Genomic DNA, 20,350 nt, shown 5'->3' on the forward strand with positions numbered 1-20,350 from the left:
AATCACTGCCGGACCTACCTTGAAGACTGCTGAGGAAGAGACCTGAAAACTTGCTGGTCATCTGGCATTTTCTTAAGTTTCTAATCACACAAAACAAGCAGCAGATTAATATTAAATTCAAAAGATGGGCTTTATCTGTTAAGACCCAGGACACAGTCAGGCTGTAGCAGTGTAGGTAATTCAGTGTCAAAGACTCAACAAATATTAAATTATGTTATGTTAGCATTTAACATGCTACAGACCTCAGTTAGCATGTTAAAGTTCATGACAGCACAATCAGAAAAAAGGCTGAATAAATGTGGCTTGTTTGAAGAGGCTCCCAGGAGAAAGCCTCTTGAATCAGAGCAAACCACACAATGGAACAATGTCCTTTGGAAAGACGAGACTAAAGTGATGTTTGACGAGAATGCACAGTGCTGTTTGGCAAAAACCAAACACAACTTATCAGCACAAACACTTCATACCAACTGCCAAGCACGGTAATGGAGGGGTGAGGATTTGGGCTTGTAGTCACAGAGTCAATCATTAAATCGTTAAATTTTGATGAAAACAACTTCTAAGGCCAAAGTTGGCAGAGAGTGAATTTTTCTTTTTTACCAAGGTGTATTTACGCAACACCTTTGAGGCAGAGCCTAATTATAGGTTTAGGAATTTCTATTTTATTAGAAAGGCTCATAGATCATTCTTATGGTAGCCAAATAAATGGAAAACATAAAACAACATGGAGCATGTCTATAAAATAAAAGCATAATTAAGCACGAGTGGTACCTCAGCAAAGTGAAGCAGCTCCGTCCTCTGCAGGCTGAACTCCAGGACAGCGAGCTGGTTGGACATTTGTGATATTTGGTTTCCGAGTTTCTTGTTTTCGAGCTCTAAAAGTTCCACCCTTAGGATCAGAATGAACATACTGTAACATGAAGTGCGGATTGGATGACTTATCGTTCAGTAAATTTCAGTAATTTCAGTACCTGCATTTGGATAAAGAAGCTTTTAGACAACTGTCCTTCTTCTTGTGCTCCTCCTCGTTTAGCTGTTGCAGTAGCTTCCTCCTCTCAGAGAGTAGTTTCTCATTTTCCACAGTTATGCTTATGACAAGCTCCTTCTCCTGAGCATGAAAAGGAAAAAAGAAACATTTACCACCTTCAGCTTTATATCTGCTCCTACAGTCCCCCTTGATGAACATTTACAAATTTGGCTTCATCACTGAACCAATAAGACAGCAAACAGACGGACACAAGTAGCAGTTTTCTGTGTTATTCAGGGGACATAAAATACAGACTAAGCAACTGTAAAAAGACTCAATGTTACTGCTCCACCTCAAACATCCAAGTGCAGACTCACCTTTGCTACTGAATGACAGCACAAGGACAATTCTCTCTCTAGACTTTTTATCTTCTCATCACGCCAGGTGGTTTCATCTTCAAATTTCTGTTTGGCTCGGCAAAGTTTGGCCTTGTGTTTTTGCTTCATCTCGTGGAATTTGCTGAAGGGACATGGTAACAAAATCAAATGCAAAAAGCTCATTTCATGATGGCAAAAGATGCCTACGTGTTACACTGCGCACAGCCGTTTTATTCCATTTAATTATAGTTGTCTCCTGTATGGATGAATGGACGTCTAATCATAATTACACGTCAAACTCATTGTATTTGTCACACTGATGTAAGTTAGGTTACCTTCGCTCTTCGTCAATGCATTTCAGGGTTTCGCAGATCTCCCTTTTAAGTGCCTCACACTCCTCTTGGGAGGACAGCAGAGTTTTCATTGCTTGTTGACAATTAATACACTCCTACAGTCCAAAATGAAAACATCAGCACAGACAGAATTTATTTTTATTTTTGGTGTTTACAGTTAGGTTTTTGTGTTTGTTTTTGTTTGCCCAGAGCATTAACTATCACCTTCTGCACATGTGAATTATTTATTTGCAGCTTTCTCTTTGAACTGAAAACATGAGCTAGGCAACTGTTATTTTTCCACTTTAGCACTATGACATGAAAGCAGGTTTAAATGTGTAAGCAGACCTGATGAAATATGGGAAATTACCTTTTGTGGTCCGTTTTCTTCGCACTTTGTCGTCTGTGGCTCTTCATACGCTGTCACAAAGGAGTCATGTGACTGAGTGTTTACAAAAAGATGGGGATCTGCCTTCTTTTGTTTCAGCAGCCTTCAAACACAGACATGGACACACACACTGAATATAAACCTTCATTCATGGGACTGTTTTATAGAAAATCCTGAGAGCTAGAAGGTCCAGGGATTGAATATCGTACATTTGATCCTGCAGGATGTCTTCACTGGTGTTGATATTTAGCACAAGGTTATCCACACTGGTTTGGGAACAGTCAACCTGCTGCTGAAGAGAATGTATCTAAACAGATGAGAAAAAAGATATAATGTATAATGTAACAGAAAAGGCTGTTTATTTTATTAAAAAATTATTGGGACTCATCTGAAATCTCTCCATGTTCTTCTAATGTCTCAATTCGTCACCAAAAGCCATCTCGTGAGCACTGACGCTATTTTAAAAAAATCGGCAGGTCTGATTGCTCTTAATCAACTTACTCACCCTGTACTGGACACAAAAAGATTCAGGCCCTCGAGAATAGTTGGCGACCACGTGGCAACCACTGGTTATCAGGCAAAAGAGAGTACTATCTGACCAGTTGCAGGTGGTTGCTGGCAATCTCTGTGAAATGAACTGCTAAAGCCTCAGTTATGCACACTTAAATACTGGTCAACAACGGCTTGGCAAAAACAGTTGCTAGGGCGAGCACTTGCTGGAAGTTGGTTGCTGTTGCCAGCATGAACATTGTTTGTGCTATATGGGATACAGTGCTGCACTGAAAACTTCTTTGTAACTGCAGGTTATCAGGGTCACCTGTGGTTTCTAAGACAGCCCATAACTACTCATGAAAAAGCAGGCAAACTTTTAAGAGTGCAGCTCAAAACCTGTGACGGATACTGCTCAACTTTTTAAATGTGTTGGTTTATAAAGCACAACTTTACTGGTTACTGGTTTGTCTTGCAACCAATTGCTTGGTGGTTAGGCAAGTGTTTGTAAACAAATTGGTGTCTTTCACAAAAACTATGGGTTACAGACTGGTTGGGAAAAACCAGAGGCCTTGAGTAAGTCACAGTCCTGTTAACAGGGGTTCAGAATTCAGGGTTGTCACGTGGGTCATGCAGCTTTCATATAGTTCTCACAAGCGCTTAGCAGGTGGTTAAAATATGTGCTGATAACATACAGACGTGTTTTTGACTTGAAGACTTGAAGACCTAGCTAAGGCTTTCAGATCTCTATGAAACTGTATTTATTCTGTCTCAGTTACCTTGGTCTTTCATCCCATTGGATGCATGTATGCGTACCTTAGTCTACAAGAGTTTGCGTGTGTGTGTGTATGTATCTATCTATTACATTGTCCAGAGCCACGTAATGCATTTTAGAGCTCTGACGGGTAGTTTTTACATTTGTTTACAATACAGGCCTCCTGAGGTTGCTTAATCCACCTTGGTAGAGGTGTGTTTTCAGTCCCACCTATTTAGCAAGATTACTCAGCAAGGTTACTCAGCAAGGTTACTCAACAACTGTCAGACTGAGAGCAAAGGAAGAAACACATTAAATTTTAGATTTTAAATCTCTCTATTTAAAACTGTGATAAGCAGTTCATGGACGCACTTTTCACATGTCATTCAAATCATCCTTCTAATTGTAATTTAGTATATATTAAACCTGACAGCGACGAAGGAATTCAGCACTTCTCTGCTGAAACTCTGTATTATAAACAGCAAAGGTTTGCCTGTCAAGGTGTGCTGTGTGGGTTGTAGCGCTTAGGTGTGTTGAGGTAACAAACTGCAGAGCGTAGGCAGTACAAATAGTGTAAACAAAAGGCGGCCTTTAATAGCTGATATGCATAAAGTACCAAAAAATATGAAGGTTAAAAAAACTGATGATTTGTAACAAAATCACATATGGGAACTGGAGCTAAAGAAAGTGCAACACTAGACGGCAAACTATCTTGAAACATACTGCTAAAAATACAATGAAGCAATAGACTCAACTATATGAAAAGAAATCAAACTCTTTGTTAGAATAATACAAAAGAATCGAATCGGGAATCTAAAACTCAAACTACCAAATACAAGAATAAAGAATTCACTCATTAGATTAAAAAAAAAGAAACCCAAAACTGAAATATAGACCTAAAGCTCAAACACCACATAAACCTTAAAGACCATGAGAGATCTTCCTCCTCACATTCAACATTTTTCTGTCATACTGGACATGATGCAACCACCGGTTCCCCCAATTAGTCAGCAACAGCTCCGAGAGGTTTTCTGACTCTTGCTTGGTGAAATCAGAATCCAAGAAAGTGTTGTTTTCACAAATACACTACAGCTTGGAGAGCAACTGTTCAGTGTTAATAGACAGGTGTGTCACTTCCATGCAAATTACAGGCGACATATATACTTGTATACACTACGTACCTGTACTAGAGTGTTTATATACTGAAATTACAATGTTAAGCATTTGACCCATATGCTCAAATTGTTTGTGACCCATATATTTAGGTCAAGCATTGTTTACATTTGTAAGAACACCTGTTGATGCACACAGGTTGTTTTGAGATTTAATAACTGGAAATAATGTGTAACCTTGATAGGTTTGTGGCCTATTTTGAGAGCTTTGTGACAAATGGTTGTTAGAAATAGGCCAATCTTTTTTTTTTAGTGTAAGGCTGGCATAACGGTCATTAGTTTTGACTTCATGAACTGACCTCAGCCATAAGCCTGTGAAAATGAGCCCTAAAAATGATTGATGATAAGGTCTGGGAAGAAAGCCCAGAAAGTTATACAAAGAGGGTGTTGAATGTCATAAGAAGCAAAGTTGTGTAAATTGATGCACTGATTAAAGTTAGACACATTTATTAGGTAACTGTTGTAAGATAACGATTCAGAGACAATTGGGGAAATAGATAGAGTTTAGTATTGGAATTAAATACCAGGTTTTCTGTCTTTGCCTTTGTGTGTCTCTGTGTGCGGTTTGTGCTTATGTGTTGTCTTCTGTTCATTGTGATGTTCTGTCTTGTTTGCATGACGGTTTTAACTTATTAATATATTTACTTACAGTTTCCTCTTTTTCCAAAAGGCTTCTCCTCTCTGCAGTGAGCTTTTCTTGCAAACGTCTGCAGGTCTTGTTGCTCTGTACCAGCTCTGCTGTTGGAGACTGAAAGAAGTACAAAATCAAACTTTACATTTTATTCAAGCGCATCAATATGAAGAACGTAAATAATGAAATCTTTTTTTCTAGCCAATCTGTACTGACTGTTGTGATGTTGGGCAGACATAATATTCAGGTATTTGTAAGTTTGTGTCACAGTCCTGTGTAGGTGACCCTGTATTTTGAGTTTTGTACTTTTATTTTTTATTTCATCATGGTTTATGACTGCTAGTGTTTTGGTGTCTGTTTTGTATGTCTAGCGCGCTAGTTGTTCTTTGTTCTGTGATTTCTAGTTCTTAGGTTTTGTTCCTGTGCCCCTCATGTGTAGTGTAGGTTTAGTTCTGTCTTCATGTCTATTTTCTTGTTCAGTCGTGTCTCATGTCGCAGTTGTTGTTGCTGTCCCTGTGCTCCGTACTTTCTCTGCTCAGCGTCAAGTCCATGCCTCTGTGCCTGCCGTGTGTTTCCTGTTTTTATTCTGATAGTCCCTGTCCTGTGTTCTGGTTTTGCGTCCCCTTGTCTCGTTACCTCTGATTACTCCCTGCTGTGCTCTCCTTCTGTGTCTCATTCCCTAATTACTCCGGTGTGTATTAAGCCCTCATCAAAAGTTCAGGTTGCTGTAGAGCACCTTCGGGATTTGGTGGAACAGGAAATTAGCATCAACTGTGCAGTCGACAAATCTGCATGAACTGTGCGATGCCTTAATTAGACAGTTAACTATTTCTAATTATATTTTATAATTTAACACATACTGAAATAGAATAACACAAACAGTGCGCAGGATTTTAACACATCCTGTCTTAGAGTGAAAGCAAAAGTGATATTAGTGAATTTTGAATAGCTGTTTTGGCTATTGAAGAAATGAGTTGACAGTTTTACAGCCAAGTGTTTAAGTTCATGTTCTGATTTTTGTTATTTCAGTTCCCTAAGTGGTTCTCTATCTGTTCCTCCCCCTGCCTGCGTGTGTGATTCCTGTTGTGTCTCTACTCTTATTTTCTGTGCCGGGCTCCAGTGTGATTGTCCTAATTGTCTTCACCTGTATTAATTACTTTCAGCTGATATATGTTGCCCACCCGTCTCCTACTGACTGACCAGCCATCTGTGCAAAGATAGTTCTGTTATTCTCTCTGTCAAGCTGTGTTATGTTTGCCCAAGCGCTGCCTAACCTTCCTTTTACAAGCTCATGTTTGCCCTCGCTCCTTTTCCCTGTAGGCTTTTGTTCATTTTAGATTATTCAAACAGCAGTTAAAACTTTCCATGTCATACTCTCACTCCTGCATTGTGCATATGAGTCTCCTGCCAATGTAAACCCCAAATTTGCTGTTGCATTCTTAGTTGTGCATTTATGTAAGAGCAGTTACCAAAAATAGCACAAGACCAGTTTAGAAGGTTTCAAAGCTAACTTCCTCCAAAACGCTCCTGTCACCAAAATATGTATATATAGCATAAAAATGCAAAACCTTGAGTGAATACATCATGTTTAAACAGACTTACTTGAGTTATCTCTGTTACTTGTTTGACTGGAACCTCTTTAGTTAGGAGCTCCTCCTGTAAGGCTGCCTTCAACTGCTCTGCTTCTTCCTGCAGCGACACGACCTAAGACAAACACACATACAGTAGACAAGTTGTTATTTCACTATTCATTCATTCATGTTTGTGTTATTTGATGCTTAAATAATTAATTAGCCGATCTACAAAATAAAAGAGCCCACCCACCCACACACCCCCACACACACACACACACACACAAACAAACCAATCCTCACAGGGGCCTTTATGCTACATATATTTGCATAATGTCTGTTCTGCACATGCAGTTAACATGTAGGTGCATGTACTTCTCATGTACTTCATATTTAGCCGTGAATTAACAGCAAAGGCGAAATGCGAACTGAGAACTTTGCTATTTTGTTTTAATTTAACTAAATTTTGCTGTACAGAAAGTAACAGCAAATAAATCTAACACAGTTTCACAAAGATACAGTATTGCACAAAAGTCTTGCCCCAACCCTCATTTCATTATATTTTGCTTCAGAGAAGTGAGAGCTCCTTGTATTTATTAAAAAGCAATAGTTCTCCAGGTTTTCAGAAGGTCTTTCAAAGTTTTTCTTTAGACACTGGCTGCTTTTTCAGTCCAGTCCTTCAACCTGATCCTTTTTCAGAGGAATGGTTTTTTTTGTTAAGCTGCTTAATGCTGACTTATGAATTAGTCAAGCACAAAAAATGCACCTAACTTACAGGATGAACCACTATTGTGCACACACATAACAGACAACAGGAAAAACACATAATTTATTCCCATTTATTGCCATATCTTTAGTTGGCGAAAGAAAACATAGTTTGAAGGCATAAAATAGTATTTTTGCATTAACAAGGTGATTGTTGGTCAAATTGTTGGTGAAATCTTGTGTGGTATGTATGGGGAAGGTCAGGAGAGAGGTACAACAGTGAGTGTCTACAGCCATCTGTAAAACATGGTGGTGGTAAAAGACTGCTTCATATAAGGCCAAAGAGTGGTCATCCATCCATCCATCCATCCATCCATTCGCTTCCGCTTATCCTTTTCAGGGTTGCGGGGGGCATCGGAGCCTATCCCAGCTGTCTTAGTGCGAGAGTTAGGGTACACCTTGGACAGGTTGCCAGTCTGTCAAAGGGCTAACACACAGACAGGAGACAACCAATTGCACTCGCATTCACTCCCGCATTCACACCTATGGGCAATTTAGTGTTTCCAATTAACCTATCTCCACTAACTGCATGTCTTTGGACTGTGGGAGGAAGCCGGAGTACCCGGGGAGAACCCACGCAAACACGGGGAGAACATGCAAACTCCACACAGAAAGACCCTGGCCTGATGGTGGAATTGAACTCAGGACAGCAGGCAGTACAGTGGCAGAGTGGTTAACACTGTTGCCTCACAGCAAGAAGGTCCTGCTCGTGTATACTTTTTCTTTATTTGTATGTATGTATGTGTGCTTCTGTGACATTCATAGCTGCTCTGTGTAGTTTGATGCGAGTATATGCTTGTACATAGGGGTACAGTTGTAAAGAGGAAGTATAGGATGTATCACTGCTGATTAAAAATAAATAAAAATTGAGTTGGTGGTGGTGTTTGGTGGTTTAGAGCTGTATTAGAGCCACTGGTGTTGGAGATCTCGTCAAATTTGATGGAATCATTAACGCAGAAAGCTACAGTCCAATTTTGATGCACCATATAGTGCCATCTGGAAAGAATCTGATTGGCAACACCTTCATTTCTCAGCCTGACAACAATCCCAAACACATTTCCAACGCAATAAACGCACACTAGGATAGAGAAAAAACACAATGAAACACAGTCATCAGTCTTGGATTGAGCTCCCCAGAGACCTCAGCATTATTGAAGCAGTGTGGGATCATCTGGACAGAGAACAGAACAAAAGGTAGCCGACATCCAAAGAAGAGCTTTAAATGTCCTTCACGAAGCCTGGAAAAATATTTCTGAAGACTACTTAAAGAAATTATAAGATGCCTTGAAGAAGCAGGTATAGGCTACGTTGAAGAATAAAGATGAATTTCACCTTGAATTTCAAGTTTGTTACAATTATTTTTGTCTTTTACACCGTATATACATGTATGTTTACACATTTCAATAAATTACTGCACCTGTTTCCCATTTTCCTAACAAAATATAAAGAAATGACGGGTGAATTTTGCATAGTACTGTGTGATTTTCCACAGCTTTTAATATATGTGATAACATGTAAATGAAATTAGTGTCGAATAGGGATGGGTTCTGACATAAACGGTAGTAACCAGACCGAAAAGCAGCGCACATTTCGGTGCTTTATTTTGGTGCTTTTTTTCCCTGAGATGTCATACACTTTGGATTCTAGCCAATCGTTTTACCTTTGCAAGCGTAGCAGGCGGGGCCAGGTACGTACGTTCTTTTAGAGCAGATTAAAAATGCCCAAAGCGAAGCGGTCAAAAGTCTGGCTGTACTTCACAGCAAAAGATTCAAACTCAGCAGCCTGCAACAAGTGCTTTAAGCTGATACTGTGATACTGTGCAAAGGAGGTAACTCCTCGAATCTGATGAAACACCTGGCGACGTATAGCATTTTGTTAAAAGCCGAGAAATGCACCGTATTTGATAGCTTGCTGCGAGACCTCACACCGAGCACATCTACTGCGGGTGGGTTGCCTGTTATCGGACCCGGAGTTAGCAACATCCCCCAAAAACCCGAAGAGGAGAGTCCTGGCCCCTAGCCCTGCCAGTGTAGCAGAAATGATGACGGATGATGATGGCAGCAGCAGCCGTTCTTCTCTGCGTGAGTAGCTTAATGTTGTTCGTGTGTAATTTACGTTGAGTAGGCTCACCACGGTATTACATTAATGCATTAAGGTGAACTAGCAAACATCATCATAGCTACATGCGGCTGTCTTCTTGTTTGATGGCAGATACTCCCTTCACCCTGGCCAAAAAGGCTAAAATGACCAAAGAAAAAGTGGAAAACAGTTAAACATGAGAGGTTTTTGGACAAAGTTTATGTTTTTTCCATTGTTTAAGCACTGCTTCCAGCCAAGAGTGATACCATATATGCCCCATAGCTGCAGAAAAGGCTAACATTGTTATCTTTTTACAAAAAAACAGCTAAACATGAGAGGTTTTTGGACAAAGTGTGTGTTCTCCATTCTTTAAGCACCGGTTTGAGCACCGTTTAAGCACCGGCACAGTTTCAAAAGTACCGGTTTGGTACTGGTATCGGATAAAACCTAAACGATACCCATCCCTAGTGTCGAATGAGAGAAAAAACATTCCACATAATTCCTAATGAAATAACCAAAGCAAAGAAACCAAGTACAGCAAGTTATGTGCTTGATTTGTGTTGAGTATTGTAAATGTAATTTAATGCTCTTCTATCAAAAGATCTTGTCCTCAACTTATGAACAATAAAAAAATCGTCATTGTATGTTTTTGTAAATTACTTTATTCTAGCTGGTCTCTTACCATCTGCTTCAAAGAGGTTTTCTCAGCATCCAAGGAGCGAACCCTATTCCTCAAGGCTCTGATCTCGAGGTCCAGGCGATCATTTAGCTCTTTGGTCTTTCGCAGTTCCACCATTTCTTTAAAAAAACAAAAAAGTACTTATTAGATCAGCGGTCCCCAACCTTTTTTGCGCCATGGACCGGTTTATGTCAGACAATATTTGCATAGAACGACTTTTAAGGTGTCGCAGATAAATACAACTAAATAAAACCAGTACCGGTACCAAATAAAAAGAAGATTTCTTCATAACACACAGGAAAAGACCCAGGGAAACCGAGTTAACGATAAAAACAATTAAAAAAATAATGCTAAAAACCCTGAAAAACATGAATTTCACACCCAAGTCTCAACTCTCGCAGCCCAGTACCAAATGACTCAGACCTGTACCAGTCTGTGGCCCAGGGCTTGGGGACCGCTGCATTAGATGATGATAATGATGATAATAATAATAATACAACATACTATCACTGTTATCATTTTTACTTTACTTTAAACACTTTGAAGGTCTACTTAATAAATGTGATTAAAAGATGAATTTATATTTTTTAAAGACTGTACTACCTGCTGTACTCCACATTTCTGAAGCTAAAATAATGCTCCAGCAGTTTAAATTTATTGGTCCAAGTCTATTATACAAAACACTGATGGCCACCAGCGCTACCCCTCAGCATACTAGTAGATGCATCTATGTTGTAAATGTAAAAATCCTAAGTCACTTCCTTCTCGAGTTATCGTGTTCGCAAGATTTTCAGAATACTTAAAATCTGAACTTGAACTTATCTGAGATTTTTAGGAGATACACCCGAGGCATGAATCTGAATACCCTAGCTCGGGTTTCAATGCCACCTGCCCACCTGGCAGGATGACAACAATACCCCATCAGGCTTTTACAGGTGAGGGGTTAATAAAAGCTGTTTCCTTGCTGATCTGCGGTGGAGGGAAAACTACTTAAAGAAGGGGTTTTATTCCAGTTCATGAATCTGAACTGTATGGGGCGTGTAAACCCGCTTTTGTCTTCGTTTCACAATGAGTTCTTTGAAAACTGTTGTTTAGAATGCAATTTCTTGGTAGTGGCGAAGTGTGTTGTTGGCTCAGCTGCAGCGGATATGCGGCGCAGTAGTTTCAGGGGAAATGTGTGGAGTAAGCTGGAGCACGGATGAATGCTGAATGACATTTCACCAAAGAGTCACTATAAAGCTATTATAACAACCAAAGTGAATCACAAACTGTGTCTGGCTATCTGTTGGGAATTCGTAGTGGCAATTTTGTGCTGAAAACATGCAAAACAATTCTCACCATATTTCTTCAGCTTTTCTACCTCCTGCCGGAGCTGCTCCACCTCCTGCTGTGCTGATTGCAGCTCAGGCTCTGAAAAACAACATAAGCTAGAGTAAGCACACACTTCTCTGAACAAAGTTGCTGGTTACGTTTTGTTACAGGGGTGCAAAACTTCAGTTTTATTTGAAGAGTATGCGTATGTGTTATACAAACAAGGCTAAAAATCGGTTCCAGATTTAGCTAAATGTGGCATTTTCTTTTCAAGCAGTCATGGCTGATTATTTTACACTAAAAGAAAATAGGACTGAACTTTGAGGTTGCATGCTTTCAACTAGTTTCATTTGACATACATATGTATCCAGAGTCAAATAAAACACATCAATCTTGAACTGTACACTACAGAATAACAAGAGAACAGATCTAACCTGGCCATGAAATAGCCTGTTAGCCAAATGTCTAGTTACTTTTGAGCCTATGAAAATCTTGTAGATAAATTATAACTGCATTTGGAAATGGGCGATTTATTGATTGATGTATTTCTTTCTTTTTTTATGATGATGTGCATTGAATGACCCTCTCCTTGTATGTGTATATTTTCTCTTTTATCCCAGGAGAGGCTCTAATGTGAATGAAATAAAGAATTCTGATGTGTTACTCACAACAACCAGTGTATCACACAGTACTTGTTAATTTTTCTTCAAATAATGCTTTGCTTGTGTATTGTTAGTGCAATTATTTCCCAGAGAGAGTATTTTTTAATAATTTGTTACATTACTTTTACATGAGATGAGCTGTCACATACTGTAATTACCAGTGAACAATCAAGCTTAGACTACACCTCCCCACCGTGACAGAAACCCTATCCTGGTGAGGAACATACAAGATCTTCTTTTTAGTGTTTAATCATTAACACAAAGTCGAGAACAATGCCAGTGAATCTTGTGAATTGTGGACGCATGGACAGACAGACAAAGGATGATGAACCTATCACCTTGCCATAAATTTACTGGTCCTTCAGCAGGATGAGCAAAAATCCAGCCCAAAAAGCATTTCACAAAGAAATGTCTGTGAAGGTTCTCAGTCATCCAGGTCATTGTACTCTAAGGAGCCTGGAAAGAAAGGCATCTGGACTTCTTTAAGTTTCCTTGAAGACCTTTTACTTCTCATCCAAGAAGCTTCTTCAGTTCAAAGAGCAATTGGTGGAGAGTCCCAGATTAGAGCGGGTGAAGCTGGTTCTGTTTTCCAACGAGCTTGTAGTCATTTTCTGTGGTTTGAAAGAGGAGTGAAAGAAGCCATCTATGTCCACTGTGAACGACCATTTTGAACAGAGGCGGTGGTTTATGACACCAACTGTCTGCCATCTATAATCCAGTTTTTAGATCCCTTCCCAGACGCCTTAATGCCCACTCACATCCTGGGACATTTGACCTCAGTAAATCACATGATAGGGTGTGGCTAGGCTTCACAATGGGTTCACCCGAAACCTTGGCTGATTGTGAACCACACCTGTTTTCACATCTTGGCTGATGTGATTAGGTAGAGGACACTTAAAATTAAAACAATTAAATTAAATTAAACACTTAAAGAGGCTTAAAATCTGGGACTCTCCACCATTTGCTCTTAGAACTGAAGTGAAGACGCTTCTCGGATGAGAGGTGAAACATCTTCAAGGAAACTTAAAAAAGTACGGACGCTTTCTTTCCAAATTCCTTAGACTTCACAAAGAAATGCTCAGCCACAATTTCTCCACTGTAGAAAGAGGCGTGGGTGGAAACGGAGGCTGCAATGCTGCAAGCCTGACCACTTATCACGCCTTTGTTACCTTAGTATTTTTCCTCTACCTTGCACACAAGCTGAAGCCAGCAAACTATAATATAAGTGTGCAAGTAAAGACATGGGTATTTTTGTTTGTTTGTTTCTAATCCCCCGTCTTGCAGATGACTAAGGATGGCATGTAATGCAACTAACAAGATTTGCAATTTAGTACGGTAATTCTGAAGATTACATGTGATTAAATTTACTATACTTAGGAGTGTGCTATACCAAACAAGGTGGTACTGCAAGGACAATATAATCACCTCAGGATTAAGTCAAAGTGAACGTCTATTCCAAATTTGAAGAAATTCCCTCAGGGCATTATTGCAAAATGTCCATGAATGGGAGGGACCAAATGCCTCCAGGAAAAGCTGCATTTAGCGTATCCATATAAACACAGAGACAATTGTGATGGCAAGCCACCATGAGAAATCAGTTTAAGAATGACAGCCTCTTTATAAATTGCTGATTAATATCTCTCACCATACGCTCTCTGGGTCAAATGAGCAGACTCCAGCTCATCAGTCAAACGCCGGATCTCATTGTGCGCCATTGCCAGCCGGCGGGAGCCCTCCTCCAGGTCCCGCTCCAGCCGGGAGCACTCTCTTCCCAAACTGCTTTCCTGGCCAGCCAAAAATCTGGCCTCAGCCTGCGAATACAACACGCATCAACTTTCCGCATGTCCAATACAGCAATAACTGACAAGCTCTAAAAGGAAGTAAGCAGGAGCAGGAACATATAGGGTAAATGTTTAGAGGTCCATGCAAGAACTGGACACCTTGAGAAGTGCAGTGGGTCAAGATGCATCAGTCGGGTAGTATCTTGAAATTCTTCTGCCATGCAAATTCCCTAACCTGTGCTCAGAACAGAGCTAAATAACACTGGAACAGAAAATAAGAGTTTGTAGTTAATGTGGCAAATGGCTAACGTGCAAGATCTTTATGTTTACACATTATACAAAAGCTAAAGTCAGCATCAGTTCCTGAGAGCAATCTTAGTGTTTGTTAGTATTTAAAGGAGATGAGCGAACTAACGACATACATACAGGAATAAAAGTATGTTTGTTCTGTGAGAACTTGAGTCCAAAGAGTTTTTTCCATGCGCTCTGCCCATGACGTGGTGCCCCCTTGTGGGCAGCCTGTAGAATAACATTTGAAGACAGCGTCACAGACTAGGAAAACAATATGCATGTTGGCCATATGAGACTGAATTTGTGATGTTCTTCCTCTAACCTGGGATACGCCAGTGCTCTTCACTTGTGCTCCTGTCCCCATATGGTTGGCTGTGTTTCCATCACCCGTCAACTTGTCTGTAAGCTCACTTGTCTCAAGCAGGGAAGCCCTCTCCACCAGGAGGTATGCCACCTGCTCACTGGGGCTGCTGTGAATCAACTCTGTGAGACCCTGCTGGTACAGCATTTTAGCCACCTCGCTTATCTGGGCATCTGACAGAGGAAATCGGTGAGGGGAGTTGATTACTCACGAAATTTGTGGGTAATCAAGTAAATAGAGCATGTTTAGGATGATAAAAGAATAAGAATGAGTCCTTTAGTGTATGAGACTAAAACATCTCTGTCTTTAGAAATTTATGGGTAAATACCATCCAATAATGAGGAAACACTACATTAATTCTGCTCTTGGGTTACTGTAATCTGTATATTGTGTAGGTAAGAATTTTTCACACCTTGAAGTGATATTAGGCGCCGCAGCTGCTCCTTAAGGTGATCATTCTCATCTTGTATCTCCTGAGCCAAAACATTTTTGTGCTCCGTGAAGAATCTGATCTGCTCCAGCGACTTGCGTACCTTACGCACAGAAAAGACAGATAACAAACTTTCTCTCTTATCGTCACATTCTGATATCTTCAGAGGGGATACCTTACCTCCGCCATTTCTGCTAAGTGCTGAGAGCGGTGGGTTTCCAGGTCTCTGGTCACTTTGCTGAGGCGGCTCGTCGTGTGCTGAAGGGCGCGCCATAGCAAACACAGCTGAGTTTCCTTTGAGGAGTCAGGAGGAAGACCTTCCTCTTTACACCAAGCAGAGATCTCCTCCAGCTGCTTTTGGTGACAGTGAAGGCAACATGTGGCTGAAAACTCAAAACCAATAACACCACGTTCTGGGAGATTTTTACTGTTTCCTGCTTCTTGAATTACTTAAAGATAAATTAAGTATATGATAAGTTATTTTTTTTAAAAGTCATTTTTCAGCCTGAGGATTGATGCTGCAAGCTGCAGAGCAAAAACACTGCAACAAAAGAATGAAGTTTGGAAGCAGACAGTTATGCTCCAACACAAGACAAACTTCATTGTGCATCACTAAGGCCTGATTTAGACTTCAACACAACATAACCTCTGCGAGTGTCCAACTTCACTGCCTGCATTTATGCTTGTTATGGACACATTGTAGGTTATGACACAGATTTCCCACTGAAGCATACACTGGGCATAAGTTGGTTCTAGCTAAGGGCACAGCTCAGCCCAAAAACGCAGAGTCTTGCCTTTTTCTTTTAGTTCAATCGGTGAAAAAAGCAGCGCAGAAAACACAAGTCCTGTTTTTAAGGTAGGATTAGGAGGGCAGCCCACAGCCCAAAGCCTGTTAAATCTCTTGGAGATGTCCTGCAGTGCACTCAGAGTTCTAATTTTTCAATAAGATCAGTGTTATGGTATTGAATTGTTTTTGTATTATTCTACAAATGCACTCAAATGGAAAGTCTTTTATATTTCTTCTAAAGAGATGAAGCGATTACATTCACATGTGAACTAGAAGGTGAGGCACTTCGTGATGATGTGGCATTTTGTTTGGGTAAAAGAGTCACGTAAATAAAATCTAAATACACACCCCCATGGTTCAGTAGCTTGTGATCCATTAATCTCAACAACATTGCTTCAGTTCTGTGAGGTCTGCAGGATGTGAGTGAAGTTGCCCCCCCCACCTTCTTCAAATCTAATAAAAGTGGTATCAAACGTTTGTGCTACGTTTGTGCTGGTTTGTGCTGCAAAAAATGTCGTTTGTGCTGCTTCTGTCTTAAAGATATCAATGAAAATGTAAAGGTCATAAGGACTTAAATCCACAGGAGGTAAACATATGGGGAAACAGCTGACTGAAATTAAACATAATGATGTCACAGGGAAGTGAAGCAAAACACAATGACAAAAACGCACCAGACCCCTTTGGAATAAAACATGAAACAGAGAAAAATACAATAATCAACAAAATAAAACAAAAATACACAAAAAACTGGGTCTCAGACCCAGTACCGTCATGGTTCCTGGGTAGTTCTCCTACACAGGAACACCACCAAGTCATGGTTCTGGTATGTGGATGACACCTGGGTGAAAATCAAATCTCAGGACATACCAAAATTTACGGATCACATTAACTCCACATTCTCCTCCTGAAGGCCCGCAACACTGCCTTCAGGTCAGGAGATGCACATGCCTACAGTACAGCTAGGGCTAAGCTAAAGAGGGGTATCAAAAAAGCCAAACACCATTACAAAAAGAAGGTAGAAGAACACTTCTCCAACTCCAACCCCTGATGCATGTGGCAAGGACTCCAGACCGTTACAGACTACAGGACCACCAAACCCTCCCCTGCATCCTCCTTCCTCAACAAGCTCAACAGCTTTTATGCCCATTTTGAGCGGCGGAATCCAACAATGTGACGCCGGACCATCAACCACTGACTCTCTCCCCCACCGATGTAGGAGCGGTGCTGAGCAGGATTAATGTCCACAAGGCTGCAGGTCCTGATGGCATCCCCGGGCGCGTTCTCAGAGCATGTTCTGGGGAGCTTGCAGGAGTGCTGACAGACATATTCAACCTGTCCTTGGCCCACGCTGTGGTACCGGCCTGCTTCAACTCCACCTCCATCGTTCCCAAACACCAAAACTCCAATCCATCAAGCCTAAACGACTACCGCCCAGTAGCCCTCACCAACATCATTACAAAGTGCTTAGAGCGGCTGGTCCTAGCACACTACAAATCCTGTCATACTTTAGAATGCCGTTCATAGACTTCAGTTCAGCTTTCAACACCATCATTCACAAACTAGATCTGCAGAATCAACCTTTTGGGATTTACTTGCCTGGATGATTAAGCACGGATCAGGACATTATTTTATTAATATCTTTAAAATAATAGCAGCACATACAAAAAATTTTGCAGCACAAACGTAGCACAAATGTTTGACATCAATTTTGTTTGATTTGGGTGATGTGGGGGGGCTGGTCGACCTTTACATTTTCATTGATATCTTTAAGACAGAAGCAGCACAAACGACATTTTTTGCAGCACAAACGTAGCACAAACATTTGATACCACTTTTGTTAGATTTGAAGAAGGTGGGGGGGCCAACTTCACTCACATGTGCTTGAGATCGTTGTCCTGTTTTATGATCCACCTGAATACAAACTTTAATGGACAGATGTCCTCTGTCAAGTCTCTGCTGTGTGGCAGGTAGGAATTGAACCAAAAGTGCATGTACTGTAAGATAAGGTGTAAACCTCAAAACAGCTTTATTTTCGAAACGAATATAGAGACCCAGACAAAGACATGAGAACTGACAGGAACAGCAGATAAACATGGAGACATGACTGACACTGAGACCCCTACAAAGACATAACAGCTTGATGCAGAAAGAAGACAAAACACAGAAAATATAGAAGTCGTGCAGAAGATGAAACATAGATGAGACTGGGACAGAGTGGACACAGAAGGGAACTAACATCATAACGAGCAACCAGGACTAGAGACACAGAAACTCAGAAAGACAAATAAGTAAACTAAATATCATATAGAGACTAGAAGATAAATAACATCACATGTCCAAAAGAATATGATTTTTTTTTTAAATCAGACACAGGGGCCGTGACAGCCTCACACTTGACTTTAGAATACACTGGTATACATGCTGACTGGTCCTGTGGCTGCAAAACAAGTCAAATCATCAACCGTCCACCACTGTTTGACAGCTGTTATGAGGTATCTGTGCTGATATCCTGTATTTGGTTTTTGCCATGTAGGTCATTTTTGTGATTTGTTTAGATGGATGGGTATCTTTCTTTTGGGAGACATAGTTATAACAGTGTTATAACAGTGTTTCTAAGTGTCAAGAAGCAGAATGATAAGTATATCCATGACACATTAAAGAACAAGGCTGGCAGAAGGAGAAAGAGAAAGATTTCAAAGACATTGAAAACTAATGAGAGATGTGTCTACAGACCTCAGAATAACTGCCAAGACATAAATGACTTAGCCATGTCAGGAATTACTGTTCAAAAGAAGACAATCAATTTAACCCTGCACAGGAATAACCCACCAGATCACTGATTAAGAAAAACTCACTTAATCAGGAGAGACACCTTCAAATCAGACTAAAATAAGTAAGGACAACCTGGAGAAAGATTATGCAAGCATGTCCTTTGGGCAGATGGGACAAAGCTACAGCTCTCTGGGCACCGTGACACTGCTTATGTTTAGAGAAAGAAGGGAGTCAGAAGGAAGCAATACCATCTTCATGGTGAAACACGCTGGTGGGACTATTATGCTGTGATGATGCTGGAATTTTTTTCTGTATCTTTTCTGTATTTTATTCATCTTTAGGCATGGAAAGCTTAATAAAAATACTTGAGAAAAAAAATTCTGAATCCTGATTCTTTTTTCTTCATGATGTTTTTGTCATAATTTATGCATGATAGGGTTAAATAACAATAATTACAGTTACACACTACATACATCTATAGTAACATTAAACGACCAGTGGGTGGCGGGGTATGGAGTGACACGTCAGTGTCCAATGTAGTGGTTTATGTGCAAGTATGCCATCAACACTGACACAAATACAAGATAACAACCTTTGAATACCTCTCCACTGTAGTGACCACTATCCGTGAAAGGGTTAAGTATCCATAATGTATCCATGTAAAGATTAATTTTGAGATTAAAAATCTCTTATTCAAGAGAGTTATAACATAAAAGTTCTATAACTAAAAAAGTGCTATAATCTTATTGTAGAAAAAACATACAACCAATTCGTAAAGCGCGTTGATGTCTATTTACCAACATTAACAAGGATATTAGACCTAAAACAAAAAAAATAGCCCTTGCTGTGTTCATACTTTCATTTAAAAAAAGACACTGATGACACAAACCGCTAAGCGGAAACACTCAAGAATCAGAACAAAGTTTTGAAGCAATGAGAAACATTTTTTTTATCAGTAATCGTTGTAGCTGTAAGCTGTCTGTGCTGTGGTTACACCTATTACATAAACGTCTGTTTCATCCTGTGCAGACAACTGGCTGAACCGCATTTCCTTCCTCGCTGTTTCTGTAGTTCAAAAATCTGATGTAACTTAACATTACCACAAAAAATAACTAACTTACAATGCATGCGCGTTAGTAACTCAGTCTAAACCTCTTTCAGACACTCATGTTGAGTATTTTCTGAAAGGAAGCTGTTTTAAAAGATTGATCAAGTATGTACGACTTCTATATTTGGTGTCTGCAGTTATATGGAAACGTCCTAATAAGTTGGTGATATTTTATTTTCTGTTGTAATGTAAAGTCGCAGGTTTTCGCTAGCTAGCCATGTAGTGTAGTCGCTGCGAAGAAAAGTTAACGATACCTCTTCTTGATCCATTTGTCCTTAGGTGAAGGAAAACAATTAAAAAAAATCCCAGTCTCACGTTTTAGCTCTCATTTCACCTCGGCCAAGCGAGCCGTCATTTGTGAGCCGCGGTCTAGCCAGCCGCCTCTTATCCGCTGCATAAATTGTGTGCGCTTCTACACTAAACTTTACGGCAGCGCCTGTTCTCCTTCATTCCTGGTCGCAAACTTAGAACCGCGTACACATACACATGCGCGTGCGTTCACAAATACACGCGCGCGCACACATTGCATCGGATAGTTGAAGTCAAACTTTCAACACAATCCTCCTCTGGGCCACGTCTGGGCCAAGTTTAATCTCTATCAGCTGCAATATTCCACAAAAATTAAAGGACAGTTATGCTCAAATTC

General features: G+C 40.2%; 1 protein-coding gene across 2 annotated transcripts in view; it reads right to left on the reverse strand.

Moving 5' to 3' along the window:
- LOC146387264 (uncharacterized) overlaps positions 1 to 20,109 on the reverse strand; it is a 40,464-nt gene extending 20,355 nt beyond the window's left edge. The window contains exons 1-17 of one of the 2 annotated variants that reach the window (XM_084928745.1): positions 19,959 to 20,109; positions 15,218 to 15,388; positions 15,020 to 15,140; positions 14,569 to 14,780; positions 14,382 to 14,474; positions 13,820 to 13,985; positions 11,540 to 11,611; positions 10,205 to 10,320; positions 6,710 to 6,811; positions 5,126 to 5,224; positions 2,271 to 2,368; positions 2,044 to 2,164; positions 1,677 to 1,789; positions 1,342 to 1,483; positions 969 to 1,105; positions 769 to 886; positions 19 to 80 (exon numbers count right to left, since the gene is read on the reverse strand). In XM_084928745.1, the coding sequence (XP_084784871.1) occupies positions 19 to 80; positions 769 to 886; positions 969 to 1,105; positions 1,342 to 1,483; positions 1,677 to 1,789; positions 2,044 to 2,164; positions 2,271 to 2,368; positions 5,126 to 5,224; positions 6,710 to 6,811; positions 10,205 to 10,320; positions 11,540 to 11,611; positions 13,820 to 13,985; positions 14,382 to 14,474; positions 14,569 to 14,780; positions 15,020 to 15,140; positions 15,218 to 15,388; positions 19,959 to 19,973 (1,958 nt within the window). In that variant the 5' untranslated portion in view covers positions 19,974 to 20,109. Of the gene's footprint in view, positions 1 to 18; positions 81 to 768; positions 887 to 968; positions 1,106 to 1,341; positions 1,484 to 1,676; positions 1,790 to 2,043; positions 2,165 to 2,270; positions 2,369 to 5,125; positions 5,225 to 6,709; positions 6,812 to 10,204; positions 10,321 to 11,539; positions 11,612 to 13,819; positions 13,986 to 14,381; positions 14,475 to 14,568; positions 14,781 to 15,019; positions 15,141 to 15,217; positions 15,392 to 19,958 lie in introns of both variants that reach the window. The other variant, XM_084928744.1, reaches the window with a different exon arrangement.
- Between the last annotated feature and the right edge of the window lie 241 nt (positions 20,110 to 20,350).

Source organism: Perissodus microlepis, chromosome 5, assembly GCF_051167445.1.
Source record: "Perissodus microlepis isolate ML-2025 ecotype Zambia chromosome 5, ASM5116744v1, whole genome shotgun sequence".
Taxonomy (NCBI): Eukaryota; Metazoa; Chordata; class Actinopteri; order Cichliformes; family Cichlidae; genus Perissodus; species Perissodus microlepis.